Source organism: Pogona vitticeps, chromosome 3 (assembly GCF_051106095.1).
Source record: "Pogona vitticeps strain Pit_001003342236 chromosome 3, PviZW2.1, whole genome shotgun sequence".
Lineage (NCBI taxonomy): Eukaryota > Metazoa > Chordata > Lepidosauria > Squamata > Agamidae > Pogona > Pogona vitticeps.
In genome coordinates this window covers 221,410,812-221,434,856 of record NC_135785.1, presented here as the reverse complement: position 1 = coordinate 221,434,856, position 24,045 = coordinate 221,410,812, and the positions used below count along the sequence as shown (strand labels likewise).

Genomic DNA, 24,045 nt, shown 5'->3' with positions numbered 1-24,045 from the left:
GAGAAGCATCTACCCATCCATAGGGTCCACTTGGAGTGTTGCTTGCGCTGAGGAGGAGAGGAGTGTGTTGTCTTTAGTGAATTACGTTTAATAAACTTGCACTGTTTTATGTTTACATGTTTGATAACATACAGCCTTGTGACAGTTTTCCTGCATGTCATAAGCATTTGAATATAAATTAACATGTTGAAATCAAATCTGATGTTCTTTTACCTTTTGTTTGGTGTGTGGAAGGTGTGCGGAAGAGGGAGTAGTCTTATACGGCGAGTATATAAGGAACTCTATATTTTGAGTGGAAATGTTGGGGGGGTCATCTTATACGCCCAGTCGTCTTATACGCCGGCAGATATTTGCTCTTACTTTGCATTGGGGAATCAACATGAAAGAAAACAGACACAGATTCCCACCACCACCACCATTAGTCCAGTAAGCTTTATGATTTGACCTTGGGCCTCCCTGTTTCAAAATCATTAGTTATATAGTTACACTATACTGGCTGTCTCAGATCAGTAGTCATCATATATGATGACAAAGCTCCAACATATTGATAGGAAAATAAGAAAAAAATTTATATGCTTAGTTTGGATAATCAAGCATATTAATTGTTTAAAAATCCACAAGCAATTACATAACTTTATTTGATTTGCATTTGCAATTTGCATAAATAAGGCTGCCTAGTGATAATATGCAAATTAGCCCACCCACATTTTAGAGAAAGAAAATTGAAACATGGCAACTCTGCCTGATTAGCTTTGTAGAGTAGGAACTTAGCTGACACACCCACTAGGCATGCTCTAAACTTTGGCATGGGTTTTCTGTCTGCGATCAGCTCTGCTGCAAAGATCAGAAGGAAAGCAGTAGCAAATTTCTGACTTAAAAAAACAGAGAGAGGCTAGCAGGGAGTAGGAAAGATAATGGGGATCTGCCCTTCCTGCTCTAAAGGCCACACACTCCATTCCAAGGACATTTAGTCATATACCTTCATACTCAGTGTATTAATATCTACAGGGGACTGCTTGTACAAAAGTGTAGGGCAGGGTTGAATCTCTGTCTTCAGCTTCTGTGCCCACCTTCATCAGTAACACCTGTATAAATGTAGGAAAATGCAAGCCCTATTCAGATGTGCTTACAGCTTTTGAACCTTATATGTCTACTAGCACTGCCCCCAGCCTCAGTTTAATTACAGGAGCACAATAATATAAAGAGGGGGAGGCTGCTCAATCTGGGTAGCTCTCCACATGAACCAAAAAAATTCTGGCTCACGTGGAGAAGCCCCCAAGATAAAAGCATCCTTCCCTTCTTCAGTCTGTTGCTGTGATTAGAGGAATGAACTTGCTGTCTTTCTTCCTTTTGGCTCCACACACTTCAAGTATGCCTTCAGAAGTTCAAGTATAGACTATTGTATTAGGAAATGGGATCACAACTGGAAGCACCCATTAACAGTCTACCTGCCCTATACTGTAGCAGTTGCAGCTTCCAAAGTAATAACAGTGAATTCAGCTCTCTGGTAGAATAATGCAAATTCTTCTAAATAAAACTATTACTCAGACACTTATTTCTGTCCACTGTCTACAATATATTGGTACACAGCCTTATGAAGACTAGTGTAGGTTGAAAGCTAGCTTTTTGCTTTTTTTTAGTGGTCTAATAAAACCTGCCCTTGCTTTTGTATTGTGTAAGAACCACACAACTTTGTTTGTATGTTTATTTCTGTGTGCTTCTGTTTCAGCTTCAGATATAGCAGCAGAACAGGGGCAGATCCTAGTAATCGCAACAGCTGCTGTAGGTGGATTCACCCTCCTGGTCATTCTCACACTGTTCTTCCTCATCACTGGAAGGTAATGTTTACATGGTAAATCATTTTGTCCAGTAGTGCAATTAAGTAATGATGTTAGAGTCTGGATTGATAGTGTTACAGAATAGTTGATGTTGTTTAGGTAATAACATGTAGTGCAAACATTGTAAGCCAACTGTGCGAGAGTTTAGGGGAGTCCTATTCATTTGTGCTGATTGGGAACCTGGACTTCTACCCTAAAGTCTAGTCCTTAAGGGACCACAGTCAATACGGGATGGTATGTGGCAATAGCTGACAGTGCTAGGGAAACTGTGTGATATGAAGCTCCATAAGGCACCTCTCTTTTCCTCCGTTACAACCTGCAAACATCTTTAAACCCCCAGTATCAGTAGTTTTGGTTGCATTTCAGAGTCCAAGTGAATGTATAACCCAGTGGACATTTTTAGCTTGCTGTTTAGTCCACTGTGGAGATGGGTTGCTTTACTCCTTTTTCTGATGATCACACAATGTAATTGCTGGAACAAACCAGCCCATCATCTCCAGAGCATTCCTACCTGAACCTTTCTGGATCTCTGTCAGAGGATTCTACTTCTTTGGTATGGGAAGGATTGCTATGTTTTGGTTCATTTCCAGCATGTGCAATCTCTGGAAATAAATCAAAGTGAACCTTTGGGTATTAAGAGCCCTTCTGCTGTCAGTTTGCCATACAGTGGGGTCTTGACTTGAGAACTTAATCCGTATTGGAAGGCGGTTCGCAAGTCAAAAAGTTCTCAGGTCAAATCTGCATTTCCCATAGGAATGCACTGAAAACCATTTGATCCGTATCTGCTCTTTTCCGTCCATAGAAACTAATGGGAAGCTGCTATTCTGCCTTCGACCACTAGAGGGGGATATTTTGTTTCTCTTTTTTTCTTAGGTCAAGAAAGGTTCAGGGAAGGCAGGGAAAATACAGTCCAGGCAGTACCAGGCAGACTGAAGACTGTCTCCCAATCCACTCTCTAAACGCTGGGAGGAGTGAGGAAGCAGACAGGCACCCTTTTCACTGGCCAACAGTTAACTGAAAGTTCAAATTTTGCACTTTCCCTGCCTCCCACGTGGGTTTTTTTCAATTCTTAACTCAAATCTAAGTATGTAAGTCAAGTCAATATTTTCCTATGAGAGTGGTTCTTAAGTCAAAATGTTCTTAACTCAAGCCGTTCTTAAGTCAAGACCCCACTGTATCATGAAGTGACATAAAAAGAGAGCCACTTCAAGATATTGGAAAATTACATACTACCTCTGCTTCTCTGAAGTACATTTTTAAGAAGCATCAATAATAATAATAATAATAATAATAATAATAATAATAATAATAATAATAATAATAATAATAATAATAATAATAATAATAATAATAATAGAAAACATCCTCCCAAAAGTGGGAGGAGACAGAATGGAGCAATGAGGGATATTTTTTCCTTCTCTTTCATTACATCTTAAAGGTCTGGTCAAGAACTTGCCTACAGCTGAATACACCACTGAGTCAAAAAGACGGGCATCCCCTGCTTCGCCTGGAAATTGAAACAAGGTTTCAATGCATTTGTCATGTAACAATAACTCTTTATCACTTGAAAAGCCTATCACAATTAAATTAACATTTAATTGTTTACTTATATTTCAAATTATGAGTGTTAATTCCAAAAGGTCAAATTATGGCAAACCAAATTCTAAGGACTAAATTTAACTGTTAATCCTCTTAGAGTAACCCATTGAATTGATAGAATTTACATAAACATTGGCTTTATAGGTCCTGTTCATTTAATTGCTACTACATCTAGCCAGATTTTTATGGATTTGGGAAAATGTTTGCTTCTTCTCCATTTTTCCATATATTGCAATATTTAGGTCTTAGAAAAGATTCTCGAGAACTGGAAAGCTTGTCTGCTTTGTAATTCAATAAAGATCAACTCTTCAAAATACCTCTGTTTTATGAATGTGGGATATTGCACTTCTGTAATCACAATTCAAAAAGCCAGGAAATGGCCCAATATTGCTACACAAGATTGTGCCCATGTTGCCAGCAGGAAAAGGATTCCAAGCTGTACATGGCAAAGGGCAGCCTAAATGTTGACAGCACCAATGGGAGCAGTCACGATGGTCTACAGGATACCTTCTTCTACTAACTACCATACACACTTTAGAAAAACAGCCCTGACGGTTGCTTTGTGTTTGAGTGAGAAGTTGTTAACTGATGAAAAAAGGAGTCAACTTCTGGAATTTTCCCTTGTGTGGTATCACTTTGTGAAAAAATGGATAAAATGCAGGGTTTTTTTTTCCAAATACACAAATTTTGTCTTTTCAACATATTTATCTGTTTTAAATTGGCTTTAATTTCTGGTTGCTTGCTTCTGCTTGGGGGTAGAACAATGTTACTTTTTTAAAAATCACAACTCAAAAACCCTTTACCCAAACACCCCCAAATTTGGCATAGAGCAAGAGCAGACTTTCTGCTAACTACATGCCAAATCTGATGTTGATCCAAGGTCCAGTTTAACAGTTATAATTTTTCATTTGGGGCCCCACTATTTTTTCAGTCAGCTGATTCCTGGTGCCAGCACAATAAATTGGTCCCCTCCCAGGCAATGACAATATTACCCAACCCAGATTTTCATCAAGTGTGTCTACTCCAGTTGGAACTAGCAATTGGATTTAGCACTAAAAGTGCATGTAAACAGATACCAGACCAGAAAATAGGATACATGCAATAATAAAAATACCAGGTCACTGAAAGAAATAATTTTATACAGCAAACAAATGCTATATTGAAATTTTATTTCAGCGCCTTTCACTTCATTGAGAAGAAAAAGAAATATATTTTGATTAACTTTTGATTTCCATCAGATGTGTAAGTTCATACTTAAAATATTGGAAACCATTTAAATTTTTAATGAATCAATATTTAATTAATTAAATGGTCCCTTTCAGTTGTGGAAGTTCTGAATTTATTTCATGAAGTTACTTAAACACCAGGAAAAGGGGGATAAGGCAAGACAATTCAGAATAAATAATTTATTTTAGTGTTTGAAGCAAATCTTAATGTGGAAGATTGGTCTTACATCCTACAGATGTTCTTTGGTTCACTTTTTAGAATTAGCAATTTGAAGTAGTGTTGAATGCTAATGAGTCTATTCATACTGAAGAGGCATGAGAACGTAAACACTTGCATCTGTACTTGACTGAATGATTTTCTGCTGACACTGGACAAGTTTGCCAAGTTTTGGATAATGAAATATAAAGATGAAAACTAGAAACCTTGAAGGGGAAAGATAAATACTAACAAATTTTACTGTGCAGTCTAGTGTGAACAAGAAGAATCACAGATTGCAATATGTAGTGAGGTTTTGTGGAGGTCAGTAAAGCTGCGCAGTGCCTGAGCTCCTTTAATGACACAGAATGTTAGTCATGAGCATTTGTGCTAAGGGGGAAAAAATGAAACTATCAGCAACAAACAACATAATGTTCATAAACAGTTTAGGTTCTTTGATGGAAAGGAAAGCTCAATCTGGCAAGGGAAATTGTAAGCCTAGAGACAGAAGTAACTTCTTTAATAAGAAGGAAGGCTGAAAGAAATCTGGAAGTCCCAGAAAGTGGGTCATGGAAGGGATCCCAGCGACAAGAATAACTAAGCAATAGAACTACCAGTTTGGTGGTTTGTGCTAGTTCAGGGGACAGCCAAAGAGATGTTCCATGGTCTGGTGCCCCACTCTCTCTGTCAGGCACCCACTCAGAGGCAGCACCCAGGAGGTGAGGCAGGGGAGCCAAGGCACTGCTACCAAGTGGGCACCAAACCACGGAACACCTGTTTGGCCCTCCCCAAAATCGGCATGAACTCCTGAACTGGTGGTCTGTGCCCATCTCTACTAAAGAAGTATCTGCCGTTCTTTAGTGTGATATTTGTTTGATCCTTTTAGTATTTGTATATTTACTGTTTTTAGCTTTAAATATTGTCTTTTAATGATGTAAACCTTCTTGGGTCCTTTTTAAGAACAAAGGTGAGATAAAATATGTAAAACAAACAAACAATAAACTGCGCTTCCCTCCCCCCACCTGCCTCTTTTTTTGGCATGAGTAAAATGCCTCACATTATCAAAAACTATGTGGCTGAAGAGTCAGTAAGTGTACTTTGTCCAGTGCAATGTTTTGTGTCTATGGCACATAGTTAGCCAGCATGTGCCTAGATCCTCTTCAAACATTATATTTCACAAATAAAAATGACTTATTGTGGTTCACTGTATTAATCATATCAGTTTCTTTTATTTCTTTTATTTGCTTGCTGTTCTTCAACTGTGTGTTTCAGTTAAATAAAGATTTCTGAATTTATATTTTGTAACAACCAACAATGTACATTTAGTATTCTTCTCTGACATATTAATAAGTGAAATGGTGTTCATTTTCTTAAAGGTGCCAATGGTACATAAAAGCAAAAATGAAGTCTGAAGAAAAACGAAGAGCTCATTTGCAGAACGGACATTGTAAGCAAAGCTATCTGCAATTTTCTATACTTGAATAAAATTAACTACTGCATTTGTACATAGTGCCCTATCTTATAGCTAGGTGATAGAAGCACAGCTTCAGAGCGCCACCCCCCTCAGAGGAAGGAAATGGTAAACTACTTCTGATCACTGCATACTTAGAAAATCCTGGAAAGGGTTTCCATATATTGGCATTCACTTAAAGGCATGTAATTATTTATCATTGTACTTTGGTATGAATTAAAAATCATCCATAAGGATAAAAAAACTTGTACTTTGTTTTTGGGTATATTTGACCTCATAGCAAGTTCAACATACAGTATTGAGGGTTAGTGGTAGTATTGGGATTGTAGTTAGGGTTAGAGTCAGGATTCAGTGTACACCTCTTATAGTTTCTGAACCCACTAAGGAGTTTGACGCCCCTTCTTTAAAGTGGGTCCTACAGAGTTAGAATTTGTCATCTTAGTGCAGGAAGATAAATGTGAGTCTTCAGTGTGCACTTAGAGCTCCCTGTGAATTGGAGAAGTTATGTTCACCTAAAAACTGAAGAAGGTTCAATAATCTCTGAAAAACATTCCTCAGTGCTAAAGTGATGGGGCAATTCCTCCTTAGAAAGGTCTGTTTATGTAATATGTAAGTAAACAAAGGTATCAGAAACTCCAAATATGCACCCAAAAGCCAAATGCACCAAAGAACTACACACATTTGCAAGTTTTTAAAGATATAATACGTTGCCCACCTAGCCCGGAATAAAGAGATGAGACACGTAATATTTATTTATTTATTTATTTATTTATTTATTTATTTATTTATTTATTTATTTATTCATTCATTCATTCATTCATTCATTCATTCATTCATTCATTCATTCATTCATTCATTCATTCATTCATTTAACTTATATGCCACTCACCCTACCCAAAGGTCTCTGGGCGGCTTACAACAATTAAAAAGCAGTAAAAAAGATAAAACAATGAAAATACAATTAAAATATATACGCTAAAAATTGTCATCGAGACCCACAATTGATATTATTTCAATTAAAATATGGGTTAATTGGGCCACAATTTCATTAATTTTATTAAATTTTAGTACCCCTTTCACAAGGGGGCCTACCGTAGTGCAGTTCTGGTCTGTGGCCGGAGTCACTTTTGATGTTCCAGAGCAGACCCTTGCTTACGTGAATTCCTATTCTGGAAGCTTGCTGTCTTACCTTATAGCGTGCCCCCGGGCATAATATAACCGGGATACCCTGCTTCCCCTCCCCTCAGCTAACATCCGCTAATTCCAACCTGAGAAGAGGGGTACTTGGCACCCCCTGATTGCCCACTTTTGAATTCACTTGAACCTATTACTTATGCACTACCTGCCATGGCAACATACACCCTGTGCCCCCCACTACCCCACAAATTTCGGCCTGAAGGCCCCCTTGTAAATCCCTCAAGAAAATGTCTAACCCCATGTCAGATAAGTGAACTCCATCTGGCCAATACAACTCGAGCCTGGAGACTCTGGTGAGCTATAACTGACCCTAAACCCTGCTTAATGGCTCTACCAACTTCCCTATTCACCCCTTTTCGTGCCCTATATGCTTGGGGTCACAACTAACTCACTACATGCCCTTAGGAATAATAGCTGACCAAACAACATGAGTCACCGGACAGCTGGCTTCAAAGACTTTAAGGTCTGCCTGAATCTGCAGTATTTGCCCAGTTTCCCAGCCAAGCCGTTGCCACTAAGGTGGATCACCAAAATGTCTGGGACCACCTGTGTGGTATCCAGTGTAACCACATTGAGGAACCTGTCCCATAGCAGACCTCATCACCCCCTCCAGTCCAATGCAGCTACAGCACCAAGTCCCAGGTTTCAACCTCAACTGGTCCGACTGGTGTACTTCACTGTCCAAAACAGTCTCTGTGGGTCTGGAACGAGAAAGAATCCAAACAAAAACACAGCAGCACCTAGAACTGTGGCAAGGGGCGAATATAATCAGAATACCTGCATGAAGCCCACTTTCCCACCTTTTTGATGTCCTCCTGTCTATAGCCTAGAGCTGCTGCTGTAGACGCCACCCCTACACAAAAGGAATGTGTCCCAAAGTGCCACCCTTTTATCCCAACCTTGCAAAAGGCCTTAGAGATGACTTTCCAAAATTGATATTTTGTGAGGAGCAACCTATCCTCATGTCTAAGAAATCTGCCCCATCATCCCCTCTAAGCAGTAAATAATCTTGTGTGGCGTTTAAGGGGCAAATTTCTTTTGCTGAACATTGCCCGAGCACAATAAACTTTCCTTTTCCTTGTTGATCAGTTTTTGATCTTCGCAAATGAATAACTAAATGACTTTCTGATAATGGCACATCCTTCCTCTGCAAAGAGGATAGGGATTTGTCAGTTTTTGCGCAGGCAACCAACTCACTTGCTCTAAGGGCTCCAGAAAACATGATGAGCATTGCAGTTTTAAACAGGCAAGTCTCAAAGTGATCCCTACAAAGGAAAGGCCAGGTGCTTGCCAAACTTGCCAAGACAGCTGGGGAAAATGGTATATGAGCATCCTTCACACTCCCTCGCTCCCTACTCCAACCTTCTATCATTTTCTTTATGCGAAAATCCTTGGACTTTGGCATAAAATGCCAGAGCAGACGTATGTTCCTGAATCGACCGAGGTGTTAACCCTCTGCGGTGCAGGTGCACCGTAAACTATATCATATGGTCATCCATTGGCATTCAGTCTTGAGCTATAGCTAAGCTCATTGCTCTGTGTGCCTCAGCCCGCCAAGAGTCCATACCTCAATCGGAAGCACATCCTCTTGACCCTGTGCTGCAATGCCAACGCCCTGAACCAGTCCATCTGTTGGCGGGACAGGGACTCAGCTATGGCATTGTCAATACCCAGAACATGATGGGCTTGAAAAACTACATTGAACTGCAAACAATGTAACAACATACCCCTAACTAATCCCATTATCCTTCCTGACCTAGATGTCAGTGAATTAACTATGTGCACCATTGCATGATTATCACACCAGAAGGTGACTACCAAGTTGGCCCATCGGTCGCCCCATAGCCACAATGCCCCTACAATCGGGAATAGTTCCAAGAAAGTGAGATCTCTGGTAAATCCCAGCATGTGCCACTCCTCAGGCCATGTGACCTCTGAAAAAGATACCATAACCCAGTGAACCTGCAGCATTTGTTTGCACTTGAAAATCTAAACCCAACCTGACTTTGTCCCTCCAAAAGGAAGTGCCATTAAAACCTTGGATGAATTGTAGCCACACCTTCAAATCCTCTTTCATGCCCTGGGTTATCTTCCTTTTGTGATGTGGCCTTTTAAGGCCTTTCATCACTTCATGTAGTTGCCTGAGAAAAGCCCTGCCCGGAGCCACCATTTTGCAAGCAAAGTTCAAATGTATTACAACTTGCTGCAGCTCTCCTAAGGTGGTCCTGCGCTGCTCTAACATACTCTGCAGCAGCACCTGCAGGTCACTCAGTTTTTCCTCTGACAATCTACTAGCCTGGTGCACAATATCGAGCTCAATTCCCAGGAAAACCAGTTTCTGTTTAGGACCTTCCATTTTTTCTTCCGCTAGAGGAACCCCTAAGTACCTAGCCAACTCCTGAAATGCAGACATAAGCTCCTGACACTTTGATGTACCCCAAATCCCACAAAACAAAAAGTCATAATAATGGACAACCCTAGCATCCCTAACTGTTTGCCTAAGAGCCCATTCAAAAAAGGAGCTAAACTGTTCAAAAACTGAACAAGATATTGAAGATCCCATTGGGAATGTCCTATCCATATAATAACTTCCTTCAAAAGCAAAGCCCAGAAGAACAAAATCATCTGGGTGGACTGGAAGAAGCCTAAATGCCGATTTTATAGCACATTTCCCCAATTCTGCACCAACCCTGCAACTCCACACCATGTGCACTGCTTCGTGAAAAGACATGTATCGCACACTGCATAGCTCTTGCGGGATTTTGTCATTAACTGAATCCCCTTCAGGAAACGATGAATGGTGAATTAACCTAAACTCATCAGGCACCTTTTTTGGTACAGCACCCAATGGGGACACACACAGATGCTCAACTGGGAGAACTGAGAAAGGACCTGGCACCCATCCCTCCTTAACTTTTTTATCTATTTTTTCCTAGTATCTGCTCCTATCCCTTGACAGATTTCAAATTATTGGACCATGTGGCTATGCTAGTGCCCATGAACGGTATATGAAAACCAAACCTGAAACCATCTAACAAAAACTGACCAACCCTTTTGTCTGGGTAGCGTCTAAGCCACTGCTACAAAATTGGTACTTTAATCGGGCTAGCGCCCTTTCTGTATATTGGCTGGCTTGCAATTACCCCTGGAGTCCCTACCCACATTACCCCCGGTCGGCCCGTTGGGCAAGCTGCTGAGGCATGTGGACCATTACAGATGGAACACTGGTGTCGAAACTTACATGGTCTCCTATTGCATGACCCTCAGGCATTGAATTCCCAGCAAAACAGGTGGGGTTCAACCACCTGACCTGCTGCGATGCGGGAGTTACTGGTTTGTGCCCTTTGCTCCAAATGCCCACTATCAAATCTGTCACCCAGTACTGGGCAGGATGGGGTCATCAACCTCAGCCACAGGGTGTCATGCAGGACATCCCAGCACAGCCCGCATACGGAACCCCTCATCATAAAGAAGCCATGCGTGGTCAGGGAAATCCACGTAGGCTCTATAGATAAGGTCCATATATTGGATCAACGCAAAAGCCCTTTTGGGGTGTGCACAAACCACTGTACCTGCATAAATGAAAAGCCCAGGCAACCAAATTACCCAGCATCTATCCGGTTTACGCCTATGTAGCTTCTCTTTCTCCCTATCTTCCTCCTTATCCTTCTTCTTCTCTTCAGTCTTTCTGTTAAGTAGTTCAAAAAACATCAACATACTTACCTTTCAGATCATTTCTACCATGGCTGGAAGAAGCTGATCTCCCAAAAGCAGGGGCTGGGAGCACTCTGTCAACTACAGCCGGGGGCAGTGTACCCCCAGTGCCTGCCGTCACACCAGCCTGCTGCATATAAGCTTGATTTGGGGTTGTGTCCACAGTGCACCCTTGGAAAGTGGGATGACCTAGAACTGGTGTTTGCAGAGGTAAGGCCAAAGGGACCAGCACCGTAAGGCTCCCGCTATCCCCATGGCCAAACACTCCCATATTATGTAGTGCCCGGTGTAACAGTACCCTCACCTGGTTGTGCCACTCTCGGCAACACTGAAAGTGCACTTGAAGGTGTTGGCTGCCCCAGTGCAGCACCCACTCTGGCTTCTGCACCCAATCCTTATTGATCTACCTCAGCTGCAGCAGATGTGTCCTTCTCCGCCTCCTCACCAGTTGTTCGTGTTTGTGTGCTGGTTGATGCCAAGCTTGATCTCCCGTGCTGCTGCTCCACCATCCGCGATCCTCTTTGTTGATTCACTGGTGTCCCCACCACGGAGGACAAACCTGATGGGCTGACACACTCCACCTCCAAAACAGCAGCACGAGACAACATGACATCCCCCATTCTTTTGAGCTCAGCCATTTTCTGCACTTTAGACTCCCTCCGGGACCTGCACACAGCTGGTGTACCATCACCCTCACACCTTTGCACTCTTTCTCACTCTAACGTACTTAGCTTCTCCCATATACACCTATAGTCTGGTCATTCCTCGTCTTCTGAAGAGGAGATGTCTGGAGGCGAACACGGGGGGGGTGTATAATGCTTAGCTGGCTGTTTCACTTTCTTTCCACCATGATTCTTTTTAGGTCCCATAGCAGAATTAGTGTTTTTCCCCCCCGCACAGGCATTAACAATGTAAAATATAAAGCAACCAAATGCCCACCTCTTAACTGGTCCTATATATTAATAATCCTAATCCTATCAATATTTAAGTACACCCTTGCCTAACTAACTATTTATATCCCGAAACATATATATATATATGTATGTATGTAGATATAGTCCCAGCTGTAAAGCGGTATGCATTTATATATGCAACCTATTCATTTATTTATGTATCTTATTCTAAATAGCCCCAAATCAATTGATTAGAGACTTAACTAACCACCTAACTAGAATATAAAGTCCCTATGCTAACAGTTTAACCATCCTATGTTCCTAGCTATATATTTATTATACATATACATATACATACACACACATGCATATATGTATATAGACTCACAAAGAGAGTATGGCTTAATAAGAAGCTGATGGCATATACCCTGATCCAGGTCTATAGAGCCTGTGTCCTGAGCACACTCCTGTACTGCAGTGAATCCTGGACCCTTTGTGCATGGCAGGAGGGGAAGCTGAACACAATCCATATGTGTTGTCTCTAACACATTTTTGGTATCACCTGGCAGGACAAAGTTCCAAATAAAGTAGTCCTAGAACAAGCTGGAATTTTTAGCATGTATACATTACTGAAACAGCAACATCTACTTTGGCTTGGGCATGTCGTGAGAATGGCTTATGGCTGGATTCCAAAAGATCTCCTGTATGGAGAATTAGTGGAGGGAAATCATCCCAGAGGGAGACCACAGCTGTGATACAAGGATATCTGCAAGCGGGATCTGAAGGCCTTAGGAATGGACCTCAAGAGATGGGAAACCTTGACATCTGAGCATTCAGCCTCAGCCTGGAGGCAGGTGGTGCATCACAGCCTCTTCCAAATTGAAGAGACCCTTGTCCAGCAGGCTGAGGTGAAGAGGCAGTTCCAAAATCAGGAAGCTGGACAGGGGACAGACTGTATTTGTCTTCAGTGTGGAAGGGATTGTCACTCTCAAATTGGCCTTCTCAGCCACGCTAGATGCTGTTCCAAGTCCTCCATACAGAGCATGTTACCATAGTCTCTCAAGACTGAAGGATGCCTACATATGGGGGTGCTGGAAGGGTGGGGGTACTGGAAGGGTGGGGGTGCAGGGGGGAACCCCAGTAGCTTCTACTGTACCATCTGTAAAGCTCAGTGGTTAAATCGCTGTACTGCAGCTAAAACTGTGCTCACGACCTGGGGTTCAAATCCCAGGTAGCCGGCTCAAGGTTGACTCAGCCTTCTATCCTTCCGAGGTCGGTAAAATGAGTACCCAGCTCACTCGGGGGGCAATGTATAGCCTGCATAATTAAATTGTAAACTGCCCAGAGAGTGCTTGAAGCGCTATGGGGCGGTATATAAGCAGCACCTTTTGCTTTGCTTTGCTTAAAAATACCCAATCCCATATAATAAAGCCTGTCCCCTTCTCCAAAAGCCTTGTTAATAATAAACTGGAGCTTCACGCTGGAAGCCCAGCTCCGTCACCTATTATTGTTATTATTATTTAAATATAAACTCTCTGGAGTTTGATATATATATAAAACAGCCCCGCATCGGGAGCCATTCTTTCCAGTGTTTTCTCTCAGGGGAAAACCCCCAGTTCCAATAACTTTTGTGTGCTTCAAAATGAACATTTGTCATCAGCTTTGAAGATTCTTTATGAGTTTCCACCTGTTCTTCATTATGTGCCTCTCTCTGAACTTTCCAGCCTGCTGTAATCATATTATATAATGCTCATCCTTTTGCTTGGGATTTCTTTTTTCATTGAAACATGAGTAATTCCTTCCACAAAACAAAAACAAAAATAGAAAAAAAATTAAAACACTTACATCTTACAATGTCAGTGTGGCCTGAACTGAGAATCCACACATGAATCAATTTATCATTCTACCTAATCGGAAATGTGATAGCCCCTTGCCAGTCTGTAGGACAATGTGATAGCACAGGTTGGAAACAAGGTAGGAGTACTTGTAGGAGTACCTGTATATACAAATGACTCCTTCAGTGAAAACAGTAATGTCATTACTCAGTTCCTGTTGGTCTTCGCTGGAAGGTGCCTCAACCCATTCCAGACTGCTGTCACAAACTAGCTTGGAAACCATCATGCCCATCTGCTGCTCGACATCTGACATCTTACCCCAAGGATAACCTGGCTTTAAAAAGCAGCATGAAAAGAATAGGCAGTTGGGTATACGGTATTCAGCTGTCAGACTGCATGGAAGGCAGTATAGTTTTTACACTCTAGTGTCTCTATTGTGGCTTTAAGTTATTCACAATTTCCCTCTCCTCCATGGAAAAGACACATAGAGCTATCAGGAGAAAGGGGGGGTGGGCAGTCACTGTGAGGTTTCTTGCTCCTAAACAAGAGCAAAAATATCAGATATATTTGTGAAGGCTTTCACGGCCGGGATCTAATGGTTGTTCCGGGTTTTTCGGGCTCTTTGGCCATGTTCTGAAGGTTGTTCTTCCTGACGTTTCACCAGTCTCTGTGGCCGGCATCTTCAGAGGACAGCAACCTGTACGCAGGTTGTACTCTGAAGATGCCGGCCACAGAGACTGGCGAAATGTCAGGAAGAACAACCTTCAGAACATGGCCAAAGAGCCAAAAAAACCCAGAACAACCAAAGAGCTTTTTTTTGTCAGCAACAGTACTTGCAACAACAACAAAAAGCCATGGCTTTTGAGATGTGAGAACATTTATTTTGCTTTCAAAATCTTGTATTTTTGTGTGAAATACAGGTTTTTCCCAGAAAAAAAAAATCCTAGATACAAAGAGAGAAAAAAAGCACAGAGATTGTCATCATCTTGCCTAGCTGGTGGGAAAAACCTTTGAATTTTTTGTTATTGTCTGAGATAACAAATTAAGTGAAGATTTTCACCCTTTCATTTTGGGACTGAGAGAGAGAGAGAGAGAGCGAGCTTCCCAAAGATTTTCCCCACCAAGACCCATAGTTAGCTTGTCTGCTCTCATGCTAAAGAACATGGAGGAAGATGTCAACCATTTTCCTCAATGTTATATTCGGATTCTGTTGAACCAATCCAAACTGTAATTCCTAGAAGAAAGTGCTGTGAGCATTATTTGGAAAAGAATGAGTAAATATGTTTGAATTCATTCAGAGCAGCAGAATCAGGCACAGATTTCACATTATAATCAAAGTAATACCAACACCTAATGTTTCCTTTTATTTTATTTCATTTTATTTCTGTATATGTGTGTTTATGTTGCCTGAATAATTGTTAGCTAAAGCAAAAACTTTATTTCTGTTTTTACAGTGCATTTCCCAGGAACTAAAACATATATTGATCCAGACACATACGAAGACCCATCACTTGCTGTTCATGAATTTGCTAAGGAAATAGATCCATCACGAATTCGTATTGAGAGAGTTATTGGGGCAGGTAAACATGAATAACACTTTTTTGGCAAATATAAGTACTATTTTAAACACAGAGAAATCAGGACCATCAACAGTTGTACAGAAACGTAATACTGAAGCCTGATGCATCCTAGCAGCTAAAATTACTCCGGTTTTCACCCACATGTTGATGGCCTCATGGACCAAGTAGTGGGTAAATGTTTAAGCAAACAAATGTGTCTCTGAGCTCCTCCACCTCCAATACTGAAACTGGCCAAGCCTGGTTAGCATCTGTTGCTGTCTAAGGATGACAGAACTCAAGAATCTTTCTTGTCCACCCTCTGTAAAAATTCTCTTTCTGTTGAACAGTCACACTATCCCACTTCTTCCAGTTTCTTAATTTGGAAAAGTTGACTCTGAGTGTACAAAATACAAGTGTCCCTGTGTGAGTACTCAAGAAACTAAGGATCAGTCCTTAGCCAGCTTACTTGTTCTAAAAGAAATTTCATTGGAGATTGAATATTTGTAAGAGGATTTATCTCCCAGTTTTTGACTGAGATATATTAAATCCACCTTATTCATATTGGGTTTATTTAACATAATGCTAATTGATTGTTATAAAGGCAGACCAAGGCCCCAATGACAACTGTATAAGCTTAAAATAAATCATTTGTTCTGATTCAAAACCTGAACAGGGTTTATACAAAAGCAATTTTTTTTCTTATGGCCTGTTTCTATGTGTGTTTGTGTCTGTATGTTGTGTTCGTTTACTTACACTTATCCCTGCTTTTCCTCTGAAGGGTCTTCTTTACATTTCTTTGTGGCACAGTTTTGTTATCACTGTCATTAATAGAAAGAGAACTATGAACTCTTTGAAATTTGGGGATGAGGGAGGGGCACTTTCTCATAGGTTGAAGAATATTACTAGTACTCTAGGAAGAGGGATCTAGTATGGCTGAACTATTCTACATTCCATCCTTCTGTTTCCTGACTACATGGACAGTCATGGGTCATATATGTTTCAGATGAAATTAATTCCATCAACAACAGCATAATTTGATCTATGAAAGTATAAACTAATAAACATCTACTAAAATAGTTGCTGAAAGATTAGTCTGTGAACATAAAGTAAAAGCTCTATAGCCCATATTACATTTCCATTTATACCTTTTGCACTATTCATGGAGCTGAGTTTGAATTATGTAGTAGGATAGACAAGAATGGAAAAATAGTTCTTCTTTCCTTTGGATTTGTCAGAGCATTATTTGTTCAGATATTTGTTATTTAATAATTTATGGTACCTTATGATCAGAGCAATATATGTTTTGCACTCTGATATACTCTGTGTCTGGACTAAAATTCTTCTGTACAGAAGAAAAGTCACAACCAAAATAATGTACAGTTTCTATAGGGGAGAAATGACCTTTTTAAATCTGTGAGCAGAGTATAATTGGGAAATTTTAAGGGTATACTTGATGTTAATGCTATAAATTGTAGCTACTGCTGGCATTCTTTCAGTTTTGTATGAGAGAAACCTGCAGAAAGGCTTCCCCACAGAAAATACTATAGCAGATATTTCCTCTAATATTTTTCTTTTCACAAACCTACTGTAGAAACAAGTGTCTTATCCAATTGCTATTAAGCTTAGTAATGCTATACTTTATAATTTTATAATCCCATATTCAAATATGTTGTAGTGGAACTTCCAATGTCTTACATCAAGAAGTAGCATATAGGTCTAAATTCAATTACTAATTTAGTTCCTGGTATATCAAGTAACATACAATTTAATATAATTATAATTACGTAGGGAAATTGATTCATTAAACCAACACCTAAGCTTTGTAGAACACTCTAGAGCAGCCATTCTCACCAGGGACCATACAGTCCCCTGGGGGCCCCTGGCACATTTTAATGGGACCACAGACTGGAAACAATTCTTCACACACTACCTTATAAGGTTTGTTATGTGACTTACACAATCCAGATTTGTATAATTTCTTTCACATTGTGTTTACAACAACCAAAAAAAGGGTTGAGAGTGGCTGCTCTAGAGCAATTTATAAATCATTTACTTTAATATACATTCCAGTTCTTACAAAGGGAGATGTCAAAGAGTAATAATAGGACCATCACATTAATTTCCCATGCAAGCAAAATATTATTCAAAGACTTCAATAATAGCAAGACTTGCCAGCACTGCGAGCTAAATTCAGAAAATTTGCAGAAATCTGCATTAGCAATATATGTAACACACTGAGAAGCTTTTCATCTGCATATAATATAATAAACATCAAAATAATATTTGCTTTGCTTTGCTTTAATGCAGGGGTCTCCAAACTTTTGAGTGTGAGGGCCACATCATATATTTTCCATATTTTTTAGGGCTGAAGGAATGTGCACACGTGCATACACACAGATGCAGAGATGCCCGCACATAAGCATGCACACGCAACCCCACGGCCTGAAGGGAAGGGGCCAGATAAAATGGCAAGGCGGGCCAGAAGTGGCCTGTAGACTGCAGTTTGGAGACCCCTGCTTTAATGGGAAGAGATATGAGAGACATTAAACTGAGTAAACAAGAATTGGGCCAAATAAATATATGCAGAAAAGTAAAGTGGAAGTAACTGACCATGTGGGTTGGGGGTTATGAGAAATAAGTAAAAAAAAAAACATTTCTAAACTCTAGTGTTGACCATAATTCCTTTTTGATAACCATGATTTCTAAGAATAAATACAAATTGAGTGGCACTAATTGGTTCCTTATTAATGCTTGCCTGACATATTGGAATTATTGCTTAAGGGATCAACAAAGCATTTTATCTTTTGTCCCCTTTATGTACTATAATACCTATTTCTGTGGTGAAGTTTTTTTTTCATTTGTGTGTTTAAAAACAATTTAGTTTTAGCAAAGGGAATTAGTAATTGCACTTCAGGTTAAAATATCTGCCACCAGAGATGTTAGTTACCTCAGGAATTAATAGAGTGGTATTTTTATAGCTGTATCAGCTAAATATGTTGCTGATAATGGGAAAAACTTTTGCTCTTATGAATGGGGAAGGCTGATTAAAGCAGAGATGGCAGCAGGAAAAAATCATAATGAAAAATAAATCATGATGAGTCATTGAGAAATGCCAGGATAATCTTCCATATTTTTCTGTAGGGCACAACAAAATATGATGCTGTAATTGAGCATCAGTGATGACTGTGGGTGAAATCAGATGCGTATATGCTGTTTGGATCAAATTTTCTTGTGCCAGTGCTGCTTGTTTCCCATGTAAAATCTGTAACAGTTCTGAGAGATTGTGTGCAAGATATTCTGGACTATTTGAAAACTGTCATTATAGGCTAAATCCAATTTCTAGTTCCAGATAGAGCAGATCTATTCAAAGAATGACACTTCCCAAGTTATATTAGTGTTGATTTACATTACCAAATCCCATTGATTCAATGGACCCCCTCTGAGTAGGCCTAACAATAGGATTTAGCGAAATGCTGGCACATACTCCCCTGCCTGAAATAAATGATTTTTCCCCCACAGAAAGAGCACATGTGTCCCAGGAGTTATTCTGTGCTCCTTACATTCTGCCCTAGCCTTTTTTTAGTATAGTCAGAACAGCCATGCACACAGGTATGTGAAAGACATATAGATGAGCATGACATGGAAGTGGGAGCAATCAATTACTACTTGAGCTATTTTTTTTCTAATAACCAGAAGATTACCAGAGTCTTAGTAACCCTAACTCCGCACTTATCCATATATGCTAGTTATATCTGTTTTAGAGGTGGTTTGCTGGACCATCAGTTTGGTTTAACAGATCCACATGAGGTTTCTTGAAACACAAATCTGTCTCTTCCACTTCTCTCCCATTCCCTCACCTGGAGCTGGGTTTTTGTTTATTTGTTCATTTTTTTCTAGCCCTGGTCTTTCCAGATCCTCTTATCATGAACAAGCCTAAGGGAGTATGTTTAATTAGAACCACCCTTATATCAGCTATTATGTCAGACTTAGGAGTGTTCTCTCCAGTAGAACTGACTTCCTGTTGCTATTAGCAACTTATTTTCAGTTTCTTCCCCCCCCCCATCTGAAAGGCTGCCTGGGACATAAATAAAATTGACAAAAAGTATAAATTTTAAGAGAGGGACTAACAGGTATGGAAGGTTGGAGTGAGTGATTCTGAATCTTGGACCTTTTGGCAAAAAGGGACCACAGTTTCAACTCACATCAGTCTGAGCCACACAGCCTTGTGTGGAGGAAACAGTTGTTATAAAGATGGGCGACTTTTAATTAAACATTTCTTCAACCTTAGAGTCAGAAAAGTGAGTCCATTATTGTGCCTGTTTTCTACATACTGCAAGTTGTTTTTCAGTAAATTACTGCCTGAATCCAGATTTTCCAATATGCCTTTTCTCATTTATATAAAGATACTTCATTCATCTCTGCCGAGTAGAATGCAGCTGCATCACTTAGAAACATGATAGATCCTTTCATCACTTTAAAGTGTTTTCCTGACTTTTATTACATGTTGAGAAAAGCCTATATGACATTAAAATCTGTGTTTTCCTTTCAATCAAGGATCCTAAGAACAAATTGGAAAGAGGGAGTAGTTTGAAAGAATCCAAACTAATCTGTACTTTTGATTAAGTATTCTGAGAGTTGTTTTGATCCAGGACTATTTCTTTTAATGGCTCAGAGTTAAAATTATTACACACAAGCATGTAGTGTGTTATGTGCTGTCAAGTCAGAGCAGACTTAGAGTGAACATAAAATAAATATGAGAGATATTAAGATTTACCACTTCCACACACTCTCTAAATGAGTTTTCACGATCAACCAACAATTCAAACCCAGGTCTCTTGTGTCCTGGTCTGTCACTCTGTCCACTAGACCACACAGACTTATCTCCACTCAGGTATCCAAATGATAGTTTGGGCACATTGTTTTCATTCAATCTTTCCATTGCCTGGACTGAAAAATGGTATCTTAACTATCTTTGAGTAAGAGTTGTGATTGTTTAATGGGCCAAAACAAACAAATTGAATTTCAACAGGGATAAATGTGAAGTTGTACATTCAGGCAGGAAAAACCAGAACCAAAAATTCAGAATAGGTCACACCTGACTTAGCAGGAATATATATGAGAAGTATCTAGATGTCTTAGTATAACACAAGTTAAGCATGATTCAACAGTCTTGCATTGGCAAAAGAAACAAAAAACACAATTCTAAGCTATATCACAGAAGTGTAAGATATAGATCAGGGGAAGGAATAGTTCCACTCTGCTTTGGTAAAATTTCACCTTGAATACCTTGATCAATTTTGGGCACTAAAATTGAAGGGGAATAATGGCAAAGTAGAATTTGTCTAGAGAAGGGGGCCAAAGTACCAAAGAGTCTATCTGGAAGCCATACAAAGAACGCTTATGAAATGTATTCGCGAAGGCTTTAGCAGCTGGAGTCTAATGGTTGTTGTGCGTTTTTCAGGCTCTTTGGCCGTGTTCAGAACACGGCCAAAGAGCCCGAAAAACCCACAACAACCAATGCTTATGAAAGCTGAGTATGTTCAGTTTGGAGAAGAGATCTGTCTTCAAATTTCAGATACGTTGTCACCTAGAAATTGGAGAACACTGGTTTTCTACTGTTCCCAAGGCAAAAACTAACCAATGTTCCATCTAAGCATTAGATACAACATTGTGACACTAATGACTGTCTCATAAAGTGATGGACTCTCATTTCTGGAGGTTTTTAGACAGAGCTGGGTGACTATCTATCTGGGATGCGCTGACTGTGGATTTCCTGCATTGGAAAGGGATTGAAGTTGACATTTCCAACGAGGCTAGACTTAATTATGTCCATTGATGAGAACTCAAATGTCTGTAAGTCTTCCTGAAAAGAAAGGGGATGGACTTCCTTGGGACCCATCTCTGATCACCACTTTCCGTAATAATTTATGACCTGGCCTCTTTTCTTCCTGCATTACTCTGTTGTGACAATTTAAGTTATTGATAGAAGCCTTTGTCCATATGTGTCCTTATTTTATAATTGAGTGTTAAGTACTTTCTATAGAGACCTCTTGAGCTGTGTAAAGTGAGAGGATTACATCAGCCAGAATCTGTAGTGGTGAAGGACTGTGGTAGTTACTGAAGTGGCTACAGTGAAATAATATAATTCCAGTGCAATAATATAACTACCTATTTCTTAACTAGATATCAATCTAATTAGACATTTCTTAACTTAAGGTGAATTTGGAGAAGTGTGCAGTGGTCGTCTGAAAACCCCTGGAAAAAAGGAGATTCCAGTAGCCATAAAAACTTTAAAAGGTGGATATGTGGACCGACAGAGACGGGACTTCCTACGAGAAGCGAGTATCATGGGACAGTTTGACCACCCAAATATTATTCGCCTTGAAGGAGTTGTTACAAAAAGTAAGTTGCTTGGCAATTTTATTATTATATTCTTGTAGTCTTGGTACATTTATCCCAATCCTGTAAAGATAGTACATAGGCTAATGAAAATTTTCATGATTGTGCACTGCTTTTTAGGGAACCGTAAATACAAAAGAGTGTTTGTGTATTTGAGTTAATGTACTGGAACCAACTATTCCATGGTTAATATATGCTTAGCAGTTACAATATCAGATATCTTTTGGTAAGGGCAGTCTCTCTGACATCTATTCAAAAGCAATATCATCATTAAAATACTGCCTAGTATACTTTTTTATTATTTTCTACAGGAAATTAAATTACAGAAGATAAATACAGTTATTCATGAATTCAGGATTATCTGTGAAACATCTTCACTTACAATGCCTAGATTCTTTTCTTTTCTTAAAGGCTATTAAAAGTTATTAGTTATGTGACAAATAAAAGTGCTTTTTGTATTGGGAATAAAAAAATCTGCACATCACAAAAAAAAGAGAAATGGGATTATGCAGAGTTATGGATCAAAAAGCAAAACAAAATAAAAATTCTTAGATGTTTATTTTATTTTATTTTTTAACTTAAGTCAGCAAAGAATGAGAAGTGTTGCCTATAGCCCCATACTGCTGGTGGATTTTGGAAACTATAGTCCAAAATGTAATTCCTCCAAGTTGTACTAAACTCTCAGAGGCATGTATGTTGATGGCGAAAGATATGAAGATAGTTGTAGACAAGGTCAGAGGCTCCCATCTCTCAATTTCCTTTTCACCAACGTTTTCGGTCTCTTTCTTCCCCTCCCTGATCAGAAAGTGGCAGGTCTTGCTTACCAGAGTTTTGAAATTTCTTATATGCCGAGATATTAGACTGAAGAGTGCATGAAGTAATGTGGCCAGATACATGTGCTCTTAAGGCTTCAGGTTGCCCACAGTTGCTCATTTGTTGTTTAGTCATTTAAGTCATGTCTGACTCTTCATGACTCCATGGACCAGAGCATACCAGGTCCTCCGGTCTTCCACTGCCTCCCCGAGTTTAGTCAAATTCATGTTGGTCACTTCAATGACACTGTCCATCCATCTCATCCTCTGTCGTCCCCTTCTTCTCTTGCCTTCACACTTTCCCAACATCAGTGTGTTTTCCAGGGAGTCTTCTCTTCTCATGAGATGGCCAAAGTATTGGAGCCTCAGCTTCAGGATCTGTCCTTCCAGTGAGCACTCAGGTTTGATTTCCTTCAGAATGGATAGGTTTGTCTCCTCCAGCACCACAATTCAAAAGCATCAATTCTTCGGCGGTCAGCCTTATTTACAGTATGTTCCAGCTCTCACTTCCATACATCGCTACTGGAAAAGCCATAGCTTTGACTATGCAGACCTTTGATGGCAATGTGATGTCTCTGCTTTTTAAGATGCTGTTGAGGTTTGTCATGGCTTTCCTCCCAAGAAGCAGACATATTTTAATTTCATGGCTGCTGTCATTATCCACAGTGATCATGGAGCCCAAGAAAGTAAAATCTGTCACTGCCTCCATATCTTCCCCTTCTATTTGCCAGGAGGTGATGAATATCTGCTTCATTAAATATTAGTTGATCCGTATTCATCAAATTTTAAATCCTGATGAAAACGGCTTGATATTTCCCCATTTTATTCATCCTTCATAATTTAATTTATTTATGCTGTTTTACATATGTATATTTTTATTATTTGATGATCGTTAGCCGCCTAGAGTGGTCCTAAGTTGGCTAGATAGGCAGGATATAAATAAATAAAATAAATAAATAAATAAATACGGTAAATAAATTTTTAAAAATTGCCTACCGGCCACGCAGTCACCTGCCCCCACAGCCAGCCACCCCACAGTTTACCCCCACCCGCTTCCTCTCCCTACCTTAGCCCCCCCATGCCGCCGACACCCCCTTACTGTAATTGTCACTGCCACTGCTGAGGTCTCAATCAGGCCTCCACAGCCGCAGCATGTAAAAAGGGAAACTGGCTGCCCTTTGCAAAGACGGTGGCTGCAGCTTCATTTAGGGTAAAGAGGCTGCAGCTGCCATCTTTGCAAAGAGCAGCCTGGATTCCCTTAGCCTGCCTTTTTTAATACCCCCCCCCAAACTGACAAATAACTTTG

At 40.0% G+C, this 24,045-nt stretch overlaps 1 protein-coding gene across 5 annotated transcripts in view; it reads left to right on the top strand.

The window, feature by feature from the left end:
- EPHA6 (EPH receptor A6) overlaps positions 1–24,045 on the top strand; it is a 558,183-nt gene that overhangs the window by 431,898 nt on the left and 102,240 nt on the right. For all 5 annotated transcript variants that reach the window (XM_078389828.1, XM_078389827.1, XM_020810349.3 and 2 more), the window contains 4 exons: positions 1,730–1,838; positions 6,236–6,306; positions 15,424–15,549; positions 21,745–21,930. In XM_078389828.1, coding sequence (XP_078245954.1) covers positions 1,730–1,838; positions 6,236–6,306; positions 15,424–15,549; positions 21,745–21,930 — 492 coding nt within the window. The remainder of the gene's footprint in view (positions 1–1,729; positions 1,839–6,235; positions 6,307–15,423; positions 15,550–21,744; positions 21,931–24,045) is intronic.